The sequence below is a fragment of the Pipistrellus kuhlii genome, unplaced genomic scaffold (genome assembly GCF_014108245.1).
Source record: "Pipistrellus kuhlii isolate mPipKuh1 unplaced genomic scaffold, mPipKuh1.p scaffold_m20_p_2, whole genome shotgun sequence".
NCBI lineage: Eukaryota > Metazoa > Chordata > Mammalia > Chiroptera > Vespertilionidae > Pipistrellus > Pipistrellus kuhlii.
The window spans coordinates 102,382,720-102,399,283 of record NW_023425515.1 but is presented as its reverse complement, the minus strand read 5'-3'; the positions used below and the strand labels follow the sequence as shown (position 1 = coordinate 102,399,283).

The 16,564-nt window shown below is 40.5% G+C and overlaps 1 protein-coding gene across 5 annotated transcripts in view; it reads right to left on the bottom strand.

The window, feature by feature from the left end:
- Positions 1-9,142: 9,142 nt before the first annotated feature.
- GCC2 (GRIP and coiled-coil domain containing 2) overlaps positions 9,143-16,564 on the bottom strand; it is a 76,500-nt gene continuing 69,078 nt past the window's right edge. For 2 of the 5 annotated variants that reach the window (XR_004989636.2, XM_036447975.2), the window contains exons 20-21: positions 16,157-16,351; positions 14,752-14,935 (exon numbers count right to left, since the gene is read on the bottom strand). Coding sequence is in view for 3 of the 5 variants with exons in the window: in XM_036447975.2 (XP_036303868.1) it covers positions 14,796-14,935; positions 16,157-16,351 (335 nt within the window). In the remaining 2 variants the exon portion in view is untranslated. Of the gene's footprint in view, positions 10,577-11,938; positions 12,141-12,165; positions 12,814-14,739; positions 14,936-16,156; positions 16,352-16,564 lie in introns of those variants that run through there. The other 3 variants (XM_036447974.2, XM_045584164.1, XR_004989635.2) reach the window with 3 other exon arrangements.

Sequence of the window (16,564 nt, the reverse complement as noted above, 5' to 3'; positions counted from 1 at the left end):
CCCCCCCCCCCCAATTAAGTGATTTTATATATATATATATATATATATATATATATATATATATAAATTTTTAATTAATAAATCATTATTGTTTAGATTATTACAATTGTCCCCCCCCCCCACCCTTGGCTTTGTGTGCTTGGTGTCCTATAGAGCCCAGTGGCTCAGCCTTCCCAGTTACCTGAGGTGGACACTCATGGTGTACCCCTTTGTGTGCACTGTCTGATGTGAAGAGTTGTAATCTGGACAGTCTCACTCTGACCACTGAATACATTTGTTCTTGGGTCTCCAAGGAGGTGCAAAGTCAGCACTGCCTGAAGCCACCCAGCAGGAGCTACAGAGAGATCTGCAGATTCCTCCTCTTTGTTTAGGGTTTGGAGGTGCCCAGATGAGGCCCAGCTGTGAAGCAATGCAAGCTGCTGTGGAGCCTTGGGCCTTCTTTTGGAAGCTCTGGGACTCTCTGACTTAGTTGCAGTTTGGTAGTTTTACATTGCAAAAGGCCAGGCCATTAATATGCAAAAGCCTCTGTGCACAGTTGGGTGGGGTTGATTCTCAGGGAATCACCAGGCTGGAGCAATCAGCAATCATGGACTGTCAGTCCTAACCTGAAGAGGCCTCCAGGTCTCTGTGACCCTCAGCACCATGGAGGAACAATGATTGCTGCAAGCACCTCTGAGACAAAGCCGCCTTTGCATTCCTACCCGATGCCAGATAGTCCAGTTTTGCTCAGTATGAGTCTGGGTCCCCAGAGTCTGGCCTGAAACTGGAGTTCAGAGCAGTTGGGAGCTTGTATCTCCCTCCAAATTTAAAGACAACAGTGTACCCAATTGCCAGCTCCTTTTGCACATGCCTCTGTACCTCCACACTTCCTACCAGACTCAATGTGCTTTTCTTTTTCCTTCTAGTTGTAGAATTTCCACTCTGCCAGCCTTTGCAAGGTACTTGATGATATTCATTTTGTCTTTTACTTGTAGTTCTGATATGGTTGTGCATGGCAGCAAGTTTAGGTGTTTATCTATGCTGCCATCTTCCCAACACACTTTTTTGATAAATATTTATAGCTAAGTGGGAATAGAGGGAGCACATCTCTATATGATAAAGGCCATATAATAAACCTACAGCCTATATCATACTCAATGGGCAAAAACTCAAACCATTTTTCCTAAGAACAGGAACAAGACAGGAATGTCAACTTTCACCACTCCTATTCAACACTAGAGGCCTGGTGCATAAAATTTGGGCACTGGGGTTGGTAACCCTTAGCCCAGCCTGTGCCCTTACAGTCTGGGACCCTTTTGGGATTGGGTCTAAGCTGGCAGTCGGATATCCCTCTCGCAGTGAGGGACTCCTTGGGGAATGTCTGCCTGCCAGCTGAGGCATGTCTGACTAAGCTGGCAGTTGACATCCCTCTTGTAGTCCGGGACCTCTCACTCTTTACTGCCTGCCTGCTCGCTGCTCCTTACCACTGCCACAGAGGCCGGAGAGACTCCCGCCTCTGCTGCTGAGCTCCCCCGCCGTGAGCCTGGGTTTTGGCTGAGTGGTGCTCCCACTGGGGGAGTGTGCTGACCACCAGGGGGCAGCTCCTGCATTGTGTGTCTGCCTTCTAGTGGTCAGTACTCATCATAGCAATTGGTCAACTGGTCACCATTTGGTTGCTGGGCTTTTATTATATGGGACTAGAGGTCTGGCACATGAAATTCATGCGTAGGGGGGTTCCCTCAGTCTGACCTGCACCCTCACCAATCAGGGACCCCTGCAGGACTGGGCCTAAACTGGCAGACATTCCTCTCGCAATCTGGGACTGTTGGCTCCTAATTACTTGCTGCCTGCCTCCTGATTGCCCCCCAATTGCCCCCCTGCCAGCCTGGTTATCCCTCAACTGCTCCCCTGCTGGACTGGCCACCTCCCAACTGTCCCCCTGCCTGGGTGCCCAACTGCCTCCCAGCTGGCCTGGCGACCCCCCCAACTTCCCCTCTGCCTTGTTGCTCCCCAATTGCCCCCTGCTGGCCTGGTCACCCTGCAACTGCCCCCCCCCCCCCCCCCCCCCCCGCGGCCTGGTTCTGCCAACTGTCCCTCTGCCAGTCTGGTTGCCTCCCAACTGCCCACCTGACAGATTTTCCCCCAACTGCCCTTCTGCTGGCCTGGCCACCCCGCAACTGCCCCCTGCCTGGCTGCCCCTCAACTGCCCCCTCAGCTGGCCTAGCTACTCCCCAATTGCCCCCCAACTGCCTCCCTGCTGGCCTGGATGACCCCAATTGCCCCCCTGCCAGCCTGCCCCTCAAATACACTCCTGCTGGCCTGGTTGCCTCCTAACTGGAAATAAGTCGGACATCTAGAAGATGTCTGGTCACTTGGTCTAATTAGCATATTACCCTTTTAGTAGTATAGATAGTACTGGAAGTCCTAGCCCAGCAATTAGACAAGAACTAAAAGGCACCCAAGTTGGAAAGGAGGAAGTGAAACTCTCATTAGTTGCAGATGACATGGTATTGTACATAAAAAACCCAAAGACTCCACCTAGATTTAAAAAATGAATTTGGCAATGTATGGCTTTTAAAAAAATATATATTTTATTGATATTTTATAGAGAGGAGGAAGGGAGAGAGATAGAGAGCTAGAAATGTCGATGAGAGAGAAACATCGACCAGCTGCCTCTTGCACACCCCCTACTGGGGATGTGCCCGCAACCAATGTACATGCCCTTGACCGGAATCGAACCTGGGATCCCTCAGTCTGCAGACCGACGCTCTACCACTGAGCCAAACCGGTTTCGGCTATGTATGGCTTTTTAAAACACCAATAATGAATTCTCAAAGAGAAACTAAAAACCCATTCCCATTACACTGCAACAAAAAAAGATTTTTTTTTTTACATTTCTTTATTGATTTCAGAGAGTAAGGGAGAAGGAGAGAGATATAGAAACATCAATGATGATAGAGAATCACTGACTGACTGCCTCTTGCACGCTCCCCACTGGAGATCGAGTCTGCAACCCTGGCATGTGCCCGTGGCTGGCATCGAACCTGGGGCCCTTCAGTCTGCAGGCTGATGGTCTATCCACTGAGCCAAGCCAGCTAGGGTAAAAGTAAGATTCTTAGGAGTAAATTTAACCAAGGAGGCAAAAGACTTGTATTTGGAAACTACAGGATGTTGAAAAAAGAGACAGAAGAAGATATAAACAAGTGGAAGAATATATTGTGTTCATGGATTGGTATAATGACATCATTAAAATATACATACCACCCAAAGAAATCTAGAGATTGAATGCAATTCCTACTAAAATACCAACAGCATATTTTAGAGATCCAAAACAAAGACTCCAAAAATTTATATGGAACCAAAAAAAGACCATGAATAGCTTCAGCAATCTTTTTTTTTTTTTTAAAATATATATATATATATATGTATTTTATTGATTTTTTACAGAGAGGAAGGGAGAGAGATAGAGAGCTAGAAACATCGACCAGTTGCCTCTTGCACACCCCCTACCGGGGATATGCCTGCAACCAATGTACATGCCCCTGACCGGAATCGAACCTGGGACCTTTCAGTCCACAGACCGACGCTCTACCACTGAGCCAAACCGGTTTCGGCAGCTTCAGCAATCTTGAGAAAGAAGAACAATGTTGGAAGAATCACAATACCAGATATCAAGTTATACTATAAAGCCACCGTAATCAAAACAGCCTGGTACTGGCATATGAAACGGCATATAGATCAATGGAACAGAACAGAGGGCCCAGAAATCGACCCCAGCCATTATGCTCAATTAATATTTGACACAGGAGGCAAGAACATACAATAGAATCAAGACAGTCTCTTCAATTAATGGTGTTGGGAAAATTGGACAGATACATGTGAAAAAATGAAATTAGACCATCAATTTACATCATACACAAGAATAAACTCAAAGTCGATCAAAGACCTAAATGTAAGTCAGGAAACCATAAAAATTCTAAAAGAAACCATATGCAACAAAATCTCAGATATTTCTTGTAGCAGCATGTTTACAGATACATCTCTTAGGGCAATGGAAACTAAGGAGAAAATAAAGAAATGGAAATACATAAAAATTAAAAGCTTCTGCACAGCAAAAGAAATCATCAATAAAATGAGAAGGGTGTCATTTTATTTTATTTTATTTTATTTTATTTTATATATATTTTATTGATTTTACACAGAGAGGAATTGAGAGGGACAAAGAGTTAGAAACATCGATTAGAGAGAAACATCGACCAGCTGCCTCTTGCACACTCCCCACTGGTGATGTGCCCGCAACCAAGGTACATGCCCTTGACCGGAATCGAACCCGGGACCTTTCAGTCTGCAGGACGACGCTCTATCCACTGAGCCAAACCTGTCCCGGAGAAGGGTGTCATTTTATGTGAGAACATATTTGGCAATGATACATCTGGTAAAGGGTTAATATCTAAAATATATAAGGAACTCCTACAATTTAACAAAAGGAAAACAAACAATCCAACTAAAAATGGGCAAAGGACCTAAATAGACGATTCTCCAAAATGGTCATACAGATGTCCAAGAGACGTTTAAAAAATGCTCAAAATCACTGATCATCAGAGAGATGCAAAGCAAAATAATAATGAGTTATCATCTCACACCTTTCAGAATGGCTACTATCAACAAATGACAACTGTTGGAGAAGATGTGGAGAAAAGGGAACCCTCGTGCACTGCTGGTGGGAATGCAGACTGGTGCAGCCACTGTGGAGAACAGTATGAAATTTCCTCAAAAAATTAAAAATGGAACTTCCATTTGACCCAGTAATCCCACTTCTAGGAATATATCCTAAGAAACCAGAAACACCAATCAGAAAGAATGTATGCACCTCTAAATTCATAGCAGCCCAATTTACCATAGCTAAGATCTGGAAACCGCCCAAGTGCCCATTAGCAGATAAATGATAAAAATAAAACACACACACACACACACACACACACACACACACACAAATACACAACACACACACAAAACACAAAACAAAAACAAAAACCCATGGTACATTTACACAATGGACAATTATGCGGCCAAAAAAAGAGAACTTATATCATTTGCAATACCATGGAAGGACCTTGACTGGGACTTGAACCCATGCTAAGTGAAAAATAAGCCTGTCACTCATAATTGGAATCTAATGAACAAAATAAATTGATGAACAAAATAGATCCAGAGACCTTGAAGCAATAGACTGCTGATCCTCATAGGGAAGAAGGAAAAGGGTGGTTGGGTGGCAGAAGATCAACCAAAAAATTTGTATGCATATATGCATAACCCATGGACATAGACAATAGGATATGAAGGCCTGGAATGGGGGGTGGGATTGGGCTAGAAAGGGTCAATGGAGGAAAAAAGGGTACATATGTAATACTTTCAACAATAAAGATAAAAACAAAACAAAACAAAAAAAAAAACAACACCTGCCAAAACTGGTTTGGCTCAGTGGATGGAGCATCGGCCTGTGGACTGAAAGGTCCCGGGTTCAATTCCGGTTAAGGGCATGTACCTTGGTTGCGGGCACATCCCCAGTAGGGGGTGTGCAAGAGGCAGCTGACAGGTGTTTCTCTCACATCGATGTTTCTAACTCTCTATGCCTCTCTCTTCCTCTCTGTAAAAAAATCAATATATATTAAAAAAAACACACACACACCTAAATTTATAGCTCAAGAGACTAGCAAAAGAAACTAAAATTTAAGTAGTAAAAGTTTTGCCTCCCACAGCACTCCATTGGGGCAGAGATCAGACATGCAACCCAGGTACATGCTCTTGACTGAGACTTGAGACCCTCTGGTGTACAAAAAATAACCACTCTAACCACTGAGCCAAGTTGGCCAGGGCCCTTCTGAGTTTTTAGAAAGGACTTACCAGACCTATTTTTTTACACTATTTTAAAAATAATTTATTGTTGACACTAGTATAGATATCACCCATATTCCCCCCTCCACCTTTGTGCCCCTCTACCCAGTCCCTACCCCAGCCCAAGTTTTCCCTACTATTGAGTGTGCTTGGGCTATGCATATATACATTCTATCGGGCCTATTGCAAACACGCTGATTTGGACAGATATCAGAAACAGGCTCCACTGTTTAGACTGGGTGTTAGGAATTAATCCCTCCTAGCTGGTGGACATAGCCTTTAAAGTTCACCATGCCCAGGAAACAAAGAAATTAAATCAGGCTACCATTTTCCTAGAAACAGTGCAGGAAACCAGAAAAGGGGGGATTTGAAAGGAAAAGGGAAAGACCCAATAGGCACCAATGAATGTGCCTATTGCAAAGCGGAGGGCCATAAGAGAGGACTACCCAGAACTCAAAAATAAAAATAATGGAAACCCTCACCTAGAAGGGTTAGGAAGAATGACGAATCTGGAGGTCCAAAGGTTCCCCTAGACACCTCCCAATCTATTAATATTTCCCCACAGGAGCCTGGGGTACAACGAATAGTGGGGAACAAGCTAATTGACTTCCTTGTAGATATGGAAGCTACATATTCAGTGCTAAATACAAAAGTAACTGATAATGCATATAAGCATAACCAAAGGACATAGACAATAGGGGGGTGAGGTCAGGTGCTAGGGAGTGAGAGCAGCTGGGGAGAGGTCAATGGCAGAAAAAAGGAGACATATGTAATACTTTCAGCAATAAAGAATTTAAATTAAAAAAATAAACTAACAGAAAAAAGTTCAGCTGTGGCAATGGTAACTGGAGTTACCAGACAATTACAAAAACAGGCATTCCTTCAACATCTAGAATACCTGCTTGGAGATAAAAAACTTATGCATAATTTTCTCTACATCCAGACTGCCCATTCCATCATTGGGTCAAGATTTCCTTTGTAAACTGCATGCACAAATAATTTTTTCCTGAGAAATAGCAGTTATGTTTAAGAATCCTGCAGGAATGTGCTCTGCAGCCCCAGGTGCTCCTGATTTACACATAGGTGAACTCTTCCCACCCAAGATCTTTGATCAGGTCAATCCAGTCGTTTGGGCTGACAGAACCCTAGTAGATCTATTGGATCAACTGCTGACAGAATTTGACTGGGAATTATTTACAGATGGGAGCAGATTCATGGAGGATGGCAATGATAAACCGTGTGTGTGGTAGTCACCATATACAAGGTAATAGGAGCCCACGTCCTTGCTGTAGGAACTTCAGCACAAAAGGCTGTACTGATAGCCTCACCAGAGTCTTAGATTTATCACAGGGAAAGAATGTTAACATATACACCGACTTCATGGTAGTCCATGCCCATAGCCCTATATAAAAAGAAAGAGGGCTCTTAACTTTGGGGAATAAGGACATCAAACATGCAAGAGATTTAAAGGTTGCTAGAGGCAGTGAATCTACCAAATCAAGTTGCCATAATATATTACCCAGGACACCAGAACAGTTCCAAAACAAGCCAGGGAACCAAACTGCCGATAAAACAGTAAGACAAACCACCCAAGACTGCCACTTCTTGGGACTTTAATTCCCCAACTGGATTTGTCAGAATTCAAACCACATTACACAGAGCAAGATGAGAAATGGGCCAGTGAATAGGGATACTCTTAACACTGACCCTAATTCTATATGGAAGATCAACACTCATGGTATGACCTTACTCCCTAAAGTTCTAGTATATCTCATCCTCAAACATCTACATGAAGGGACCTGTTGTGGAAGGGATGCTTTAATGGACCTCATTAGACATCATTTGAAGGGCCCTCATTTACAAAGGGCATTCAAAAGATCATCCAAGCTTGTCAGATATGCACCCAAAACAGATGAGAGAAATCATCCATCAGCTGCCTCCTGCACACCCCCCACTGGGGATGTGCCCACAACCAAGGTACATGCCCTTGACTGGAATCGAACCAGGGAACCCTTCAGTCCGCAGACCAATGCTCTATTCACTGAGCCAAACCGATTTCGGCAAGACTACATCCTTTGACAGCAGGAAGAAACTACAGAAGATAAGACTTTTATCTATTACCCTTGTAAGGTTATACGTGTCCAGAGTTTTGAAGGGGATAATAGTTATCATAGCCAGGGAGCACAGGGGAGTCTCTCCTAAAAGGCACAGGGAGAGGTTCTTACACTGAGCATGCAAAAAGCTAAAAAGATTAATAGATAGGGCCCAACCACATCAAAAGCTAGCACAATAATTGGACAGAAAAACGCCCTCCCTCCCTATCCCTGTAAGAATTACAGGCTTGAGCAGGAAAGGTAGATGGTTTTTGAGAAGGGAGCCTACCATTCTCCAGGTCATGCCACCTGAATAAAACTCTTCCCTTTTATACCAGCACCTATCTTATGAGTTTGGCGTTTGTTGCTGCAGGCAGCTTAACTTGTGTTTCATTACCATATGTGTACTTTTTTTGTGTATGCTGTGCCATTCACCCAGTACCAAAATTGTGCCTTTATGGAAAACATTACACTCCTCAATACTATATATTTCTAGCTACATAATCAACTAATGTGAGGTGTAAAAAATATAATTCTTGATCTTATATTGCTTGGAGTGTAAGCAAAATTCATTATATAGAAAAGATGCCTTAATCACAGAGAAGCTGGAATCTGAGGTGCCTACAGAAAGGCTGAGCAGGGCTCGCAATTTAAGGTTTAAGATGGTTGTCAGACATGCAGGCACCTTGGTCTACACATCACATACCAAAAGGTTGGCCTCGTTCTCTCAAGCACCTGATAGTCTATGTCCAAACTGTCTATTAAGATGGTCATTAAGGACTTTGCAATTCCAACTCATAAACTGATTTAAAACCAAAGAGACAGTGTCTAAAAGAAAGAGTAAGCAAAAAAAACAAATATATAAACATATTTAATAGGAACATTAAGATAATCACTACATTTCCTCTCATTGCTAAAATCATGAGAATATTTCTTTTGTAATCAAACTAATTTTTTAATCAGAAAAAAGTATTTTTGTTATATTCATAAGCAGAAACTATATTTCAAAACAAGTGTATAGACTTAAAAAAGACTAGACTTAAAGAGAAAGTGGGATTTATTTAAATACTATTATAGTTTCATTGTATGCTGTTGGCATACTTATATTCACAGTATATAAAGTAAAAAAAAGTAATCTTTTAAAGTCAGCTCTGAAATAGATGCATTTTTAAAAAAATACATTCACCAGTTAGTTCTGTTCTAAAACAGGAGGGAAGATAGATATATGAGATATTTTTAAAAGAACAAACTCAACAAGTCAGCATCACATTTCAGTTAAATTAAATTGGAAGCCAATGTTCTGAGTAACCAAAGTGCAAGTCAGTTCATCAGCTGAGTGAAAATTAGAATATAAATTAAAAAGCTTAAGAGAGACCTTCATAGAACACATTAGTAACAAATATTAAAAATAGAATTCTCAAATTTATGATTTAAGAACACAATGTTTTTGTAGTCAATAAAATATATTCAGAGGCATAAAAAAGCAAGTCATAACACCTTCTAGAGTTATTAAGAACAACTGTGGATCTCTAAAATGTCTCTCTAAAATCCTTCTAATGGAAAACTTACAGAATAACATTATCTGCTGAAACATGAGAAACACCAGTTTTATATTTTGATAAAATGCTGAGTAATACAGTAATTGTTCTGATATTTTTATTTGGGGACATGGAGAAAATTCTCAAAATAGACATGGCTTCGAAGTAGTGGAGCTGTAACTAGAGCCTAGAGAGACACCATGAAATCAGCCCAAGGTGAGGTGGTGGTTCCATCTCCTCACATTCAGCACTACACCAGCTAATAAAGGGCTTTGATAACTCACTAAGTTTTGATATAACTTACTTTAGAGGGCAAAAACCCAGTTAATTTAAAGTAACTACATAAATTGTATTTTACGTTAGTCTCATAATTAACTGTAATATATCTAACATATAGTCCCTCCTTTAATAAACAAACCAACTCTACCAATAAAGCATTTTCCTTCATGTTCTAATTAACAAATTTCTTTAACAATTTATAGCTAATTACAATCTACCAGCCCGACCTTGCAATAAATATTCGTGTAATATTATTTTAAAAGACTAAATTCCAGTTGATATGGTACCAAAATGTCACTTAATTTTAACATTCACAGTACTGCTCAGAAATAGGCAAGCCTGAGGTTCTAGAGAATGGAGTGAGTTCTTGGTGCTTTTACTTGGCAGCATGCGTGAGTGATCACAGAATCAAAGAGCTGTGGACTGGTATCAACAGTGTAGGCTATTGTACTTTTATTTCAAGCTGAGACTTTTAAATACAGGATACAGTGGTGGGCAAATGTAGGCTTTCAACTATGAGTATGTGAAACACAGTTTATTCTTGTATTATTTATTTGAATTACAACTATAAACCTACTTTTGCCCATCCCTGTATATGTGCACACATATGTACAAACACGTGTGGATATGGATATACACACACATTTTGATGAAAGAATATGTGAACCATTTTTGCCAAATGGATTCTATTTGGTTAATAAAGAATGTTCTTTCCATCCATCTATCTAAGCCCAGACCAGCTATGCAGATAGGATGCCCATCCGGAGGAACGGGAAGCATTTTCTTCTTCACCTTTGGGGAGTAAAAAAAAAAAAGTATTAATCTTCTCATATCATACTTTAATGTTACGAATCTTTCTGTACTTGAACTTTCAGTATTTGTAATTTTTGTCTTTCTCTATTAGATAATTAGAGGTTGGTTGGCCAGCCCTGCCCTCTATTGAGGTAAGGTGATGATCAGGGGTAAGGGGTGTGATGGGGGGTTAGGAAGGAGCGGGCAGGGGGAGGGGCTGCAGGAGGTTGGCCACCCAGTCCCACCCCCTATTGGGAAGGGGTGTGTGTGTGATCAGGGCATGGGGAGGGGCTGTGGGCCTATCGTGGTGGGGCGGGCTGATGGGGGGGCCCCCACTGCTGGCCGGGGTGTGTGTGTGTGTGGGGGGAAGGAGGCATTTGGCCAGCAGGTCCGGCTCTCGATTGGGGTGGGAGAGTCTGATAAAGGGCAGATTGGCAGTGGGGAGGAGGCTCAAGGTTGGCTGCCAGTCCCACCCCATGATTGGGCTGGTTTGCTGGCCACAGTGGGTGTCACAGCGACCAGTTGTTAGGTCGTTATGACTGTTACAGTAGCTGCCTATATCTATCTATCTATCTATCTATCTATCTATCTATCTATCTATCTAGATATAGATATAACAGGCAGCAACCAGCAGCTTATAACACTTGCTTAGGGTGCAAGTTGGGCCCTTAATAGGTGTTTATCATAAGGATTTTAATGTCACTTATCAGAATTGGATAACCTTATTCCCTAAAACTAATGCTTCTCAAATATTTGTGACCTAAACCCACAGGAAAAAAAAAAGAAAAAAGAAAAAAAAAAAGGACATTTTATGTTAGGAACCGACAGTCAGAAAAATAACCAATATCCATAAATATAACTAGAGAGTTTCAAGAAATAATTCTTACTCTTACTAAATTCAGTGTATTCTGATGTGTCTTTTCCCCCCCTCAAATCCTCAACCTGAGAACATGTTCATTTTAGAGAGGAAGAAAGGGAGAGAGAGAGAAACATCAATAAACAACATTTAGCCGAAACCAGTTTGGCTCAGTGGTAGAGCATCGGTCTGCGGACTGAAAGGTCCCGGGTTCGATTCCGGTTAAGGGCATGTACCTTGGCTGCGGGCACATCCCCGGTAGGGGGTGTGCAAGAGGCAGCTGGTCGATGTTTCTCTCTCATTGATGTTTCTAGCTCTCTCTCTCTCTCCCTCTCTGTAAAAAAATCAATAAAAAATATATATATATATATTAAAAAAACATTTAAAAATTATAATTTTAGTCATAGTGTTAAGAAAAAGATTTTAAGTATACACACAAAGACTCAACCACAAGACAATATTTAGAGTAAGTCATAAAACAAGTTTTAAGACTTTGCTTCACCTACCTTGAGCAATTGCAGCAAGTTTTCCCTTTTCTTCAGGGCTGAGCTGTAACATTGTGTCGATGACAGGAAGAAGCCTTTCTCTTTCACTACCTGGTTTTAGGAAAATGAACTGTAGCAAGACATTCTTCAAGTACTCCAGGTTAGCTACAGACTTCTCTCGCTCTTGATTTCTTTCCAATCTTCTAATTTCATTTTTGAGAAGCTGGTATTAGAGAAATGACTTAAAAGTGGGTTTTAGGAGCTTCTGGTTAAACATGGCAAATTGAACACATGCATTTTTCTTCTCTCCCCCCTGACATGCCCCCAAAATGACAATAATGGAGAGCCGAGGAGAAGAGAAAAATGTAGATGAGAAATATCAAGAAAGTCCCAGAAAAGTGGGAGAGATGAAGTGACCCAATACAAATACTGACCAAGTACCAGAGACAAAGAGAAGAGAATGGATCCCACAGGAACACAGAGAATCTTCTGCCTCAGAAGTACAGGTTACCATGGGAACTGAGGACTACATAAAGTCTATATAGGTTAGTACCAGGATGTTCCCTCTACTTGTATACTCTCTATAGAAACTAAGCCAAGAGGGCTCAGGGTTTTGGGTTGCCAAACACATTGTAAGGAGTGCAAGCCAGAAGTCTAAGAGCAGGGCTGAGTGAACATTTGTATCCACCACCATTATCTTTCCCTGCCCTGCTCCCAGAACTGCAGCAGTTAAGATGCACACAGTGAAATTATGTTTTCATGATGAACAGCATTTCACCAAAAATACAGTCAAGTTTAGGATAGAATGAAAATTCTAGAATACAAGATAATCTAAAATACAAGGAAAATGGAGGATATGAAGAAGATGGTAGAATGTTAGTCTTTGAGGAAGATTTCTGAGTTGAAATAAAAAAAATATATATATTTTGTTTATCATTTTATAGGCTAGTCCAAAAAGTTAGCCAGCTATGTTCCATTTTAGAAAAGTGACAATAAGGTCTAAGAAATCATATGAGAATTTGTATTTGTGGAAATAAAATATAAATACTCACTTAGGTTCATGGGATAGTGATTTGCTAGATGTGATAATATTTTGACTTAGTGGGAAAATTTTTTTTTTAATAGAGATGCATACTAAAATATTTACTGATGGGATGTCATAATATTTTATTATTATTTTTTAAAATATATTTTATTGATTTTTTACAGAGAGGAAGAGAGAGGGATAGAGAGTTAGAAACAGCGATGAGGGAGAAACATCGATCAGCTGCCTCTTGCATACCCCCTACTGGGTATGTGCCCGCAACCAAGGTACATGCCCTTGATCAGAATTGAACCCAGGACCTTTCAGTCCGCAGGCTGATGCTCTATCCACTGAGCCAAACCGGTTTCGGCTGTCATAACATTTTTAACCAGAGGCCTGGTGCACGGATTGGTGCACTGGTGGGGTCCCTCAGCCTGGCCTGTTCCCTCTCGAAATTCAGGACCCCTCAGGGGATGTCGGAGAGTTGGTTTCGGCCTGATCCCCACAGGCCAGGCTGAGGAACCCCACTGGTGCACAGATTTCTGCACCAGGCCTCCAGTATGCATATAAGATCTTTGGTTGATCTCTTCCTACCCTCCCCCATTTCCTCTGAGATTCATGTGTCTGTTCCATGTTTCCATGTCTGTGCATTGAGTGTCTGCCCCCTGGTGGTCAGTGTGCATCATAGCTACCAGTAAATGGTCATACACTTAGCATATTAGCTTTTATATATATATATCTGTATATAGATGTGCTGCTAATAACTGAATAACTTGGCATTAAAAAAGTTATTTTGACAAGGACAACTGGTGGCCCCACATGGCACAGGCAGAAGTACATGCTTCTTGGAAAGCCAGGGGTTTAAATTTTGCACCACAATTTATCAATTTCAGGTGTTCTCTTAGTTATTTTGTTAGAAAGGACAAGGGTCTCAAGGTCTGGTGGTTCTCACTAAATGTTATTTTTGCTAAATGTTAAAAACCCAGGGTCTGGCTCATGAGAACTACTCACCAAGTATTATGACTATTTTTAGAGAGTCTAAATACCATTGAGCTAGGGTGGAATATACTATTTGTGTAATCCTCAACTGCTCCACAATATAACTTATTCCTAGGCATTTCTGGTGTCTTTAAAGGAGGAAAAGCTTCCTATGCTATTTTACCACCTGTGGAAAGTAGTTTAGTGCCATAAACAGCAGAATAATCCAAATAAGAAATGCTCCATGGTTTACCTTTAAAATAACCATTTAAGCCAAAACCGGTTTGGCTCAGTGGATAGAGCGTCGGCCTGCGGACTGAAAGGTCCCAGGTTCGATTCTGGTCAAGGGCACGTACCTTGGTTGTGGACATATCCCCAGTAGGGAGGCAGCTGATTGATGTTTCTCTCTCATCGATGTTTCTAGCCTTCTATCCCTCTCTCTTCCTCTCTGTAAAAACTCAATTTTTTTTTTTTTTTTTTTAAAAAGTGGTTATATACTACTTAATAAATGAAAAAAGTCTGGGGGATTTAAAAAAAAAATACCCATTTAAGTTTTATTTAATACATGTAGAATAATGACTTGTGAACATATTTCTACATTCTAAATCTATTACGTTTCGTAGAAAAAGTAGGAATTAAAATAGTATTTATATAATAGACATAAAAGCAATTAATATTTCTTGATATGGGAATGTAATACCATCAGGAATCAAGATGTTATGGATACACCTGATCTGTGAGTTTTTAAACTTAGATAAGTGTGTGTAGAGGGCCAAGAAACCCAAACTGCATTTTCTTGTCGGCAGTTTTTGACCCTTACCTTAATTTGCTCCATAAGGATTGCATTGGTTGCTTCCGTTTCCCGAAGCAGGCCATTTAAGTGATCAGCACTTTTTGTGGTGGAACTGAGCTTCTGCACCAATTCTTCTTTGGTAAGTTCAACATGCCACAAAGGAGGCTCTGTAAGATGTTGTTCCAGTAATTAATTTTCAAAATCAAGATTACAAATGAAGATTCTAAATAAGAGAAATATCTTAGTACAGATATTTTGCCCTGTAATATTATATAGGTCCATTTTCTTTGCCATTCCTCTAATCATCATAGCATAGTTAAAAACATGTTAAATGTAACAAAGACAATCTCTGTTGTAAGGAATTTAATATAATTATATATAAATTCTATGGGCCCCAATTCTGCAATTTGTTAGGCTTTTGTTTATAAATCATTTTATTAGTTTTATCACTCAAACTCCTCTATTTTTTTAATTTTTATTTTTATTTTCTATTTTATTGATTTTTTAGAGAGGAAGGGAGAGAGCCAGAGAGCCAAAAACGTCGATGAGAGAGAAACATCGACCAGCTGCCTCCTGCACACCCCCTACCAGGGATGTGCCCGCAACCAATGTACATACCCTTGACCGGAATCGAACCTGGGACCTTTCAGTCCGCAGACTGATGCTCTACCACTGAGCCAAACCGGTTTCGGCTCAACCTCTATTAATGTTCTAAGAGCTTGTGTCATTTTACTTATAAATGAAGTAGTAACATTTACTGATCACTCATATGGTGCCTCAAGAATTTTATATGAGGTGGAGTAGTTATTATTCAAATTTTACAAAAGATGAAACAAGCTTAGAGTTAACAAATAATTTTGGCAAAATCACAAAGCCAAGTCTGATTCTGGGGTCTAGTGCCACTCTATAGTGACACTTCCATCTCACTACTATTAACTTCACTTAAGGAACAATAAGTACAGCTTCCACCCACATCATAATCAATGACTGTGGATATCCAAGGACTCCAGGTCCCGAAACTTCAGAAAGATAACAGATTCTCCCTGAATTGTGAATCTTAGTTAGTTTGCATTATAGGTAAGAAAAATATACCACAACTTCACTATATGGAAGAAGGCAAATTTAGCACTACTGCTTTTTCGAGAGGAATAAAATTATTTCTCAGAATGGTGAGAGAATATAATACTTTCTAATACTACCTTAGAACTTCCAGCTATCTACTTCTGGCTCAAGCTTAGGCAGAACTAATTTTAATTAAGCCATTTTTTTTTTTTCCTTCCTTCATCCTGCAGGAAAGTTTTCCATTTGAAAAGGGATGGAACACTGAAAGAAAGAAATTTTATTGGAGATGATAAAAAAACAAAAAACATTTGTAGTTTAGAGTAATATTGATTAGACAAGACAGTGAAATTAAATAAAAACATACTTAAACAGAAAAACATACCAAGTTTAGTTTGGGGAGAATTAAGAAGCTGCTCTAAAGACTGCGTGTGAGGGCCAGTGGAAGATACAGACTCCGTATCAGCGGTCTCCATCCCTTCTCCTTCCTCCCGGGTTATACAATGCATGTCTAGTAGTGGGAGGTCTGTGTTTCTCCTTTCTCGAAGGTTCTTCACTGGTTGGTGGAAGGAAGCTGGGCCTATTTTTTTTTAAAGGGGAGGTAAGAGAGTGGTCAAAATTGATAAATTCAGCATTAACAGAGATATACAATAAAATATACAATCTAGGAATGTCAGATGATATGGTAAGGAATTTGAATAAATAGAATAAAAAATAAATGATGTATAAAAAATAATTTCTAAAACAGTCCTAAAAACTGAACTTGTAACCACTTATGTCATTTCAGCAGAAG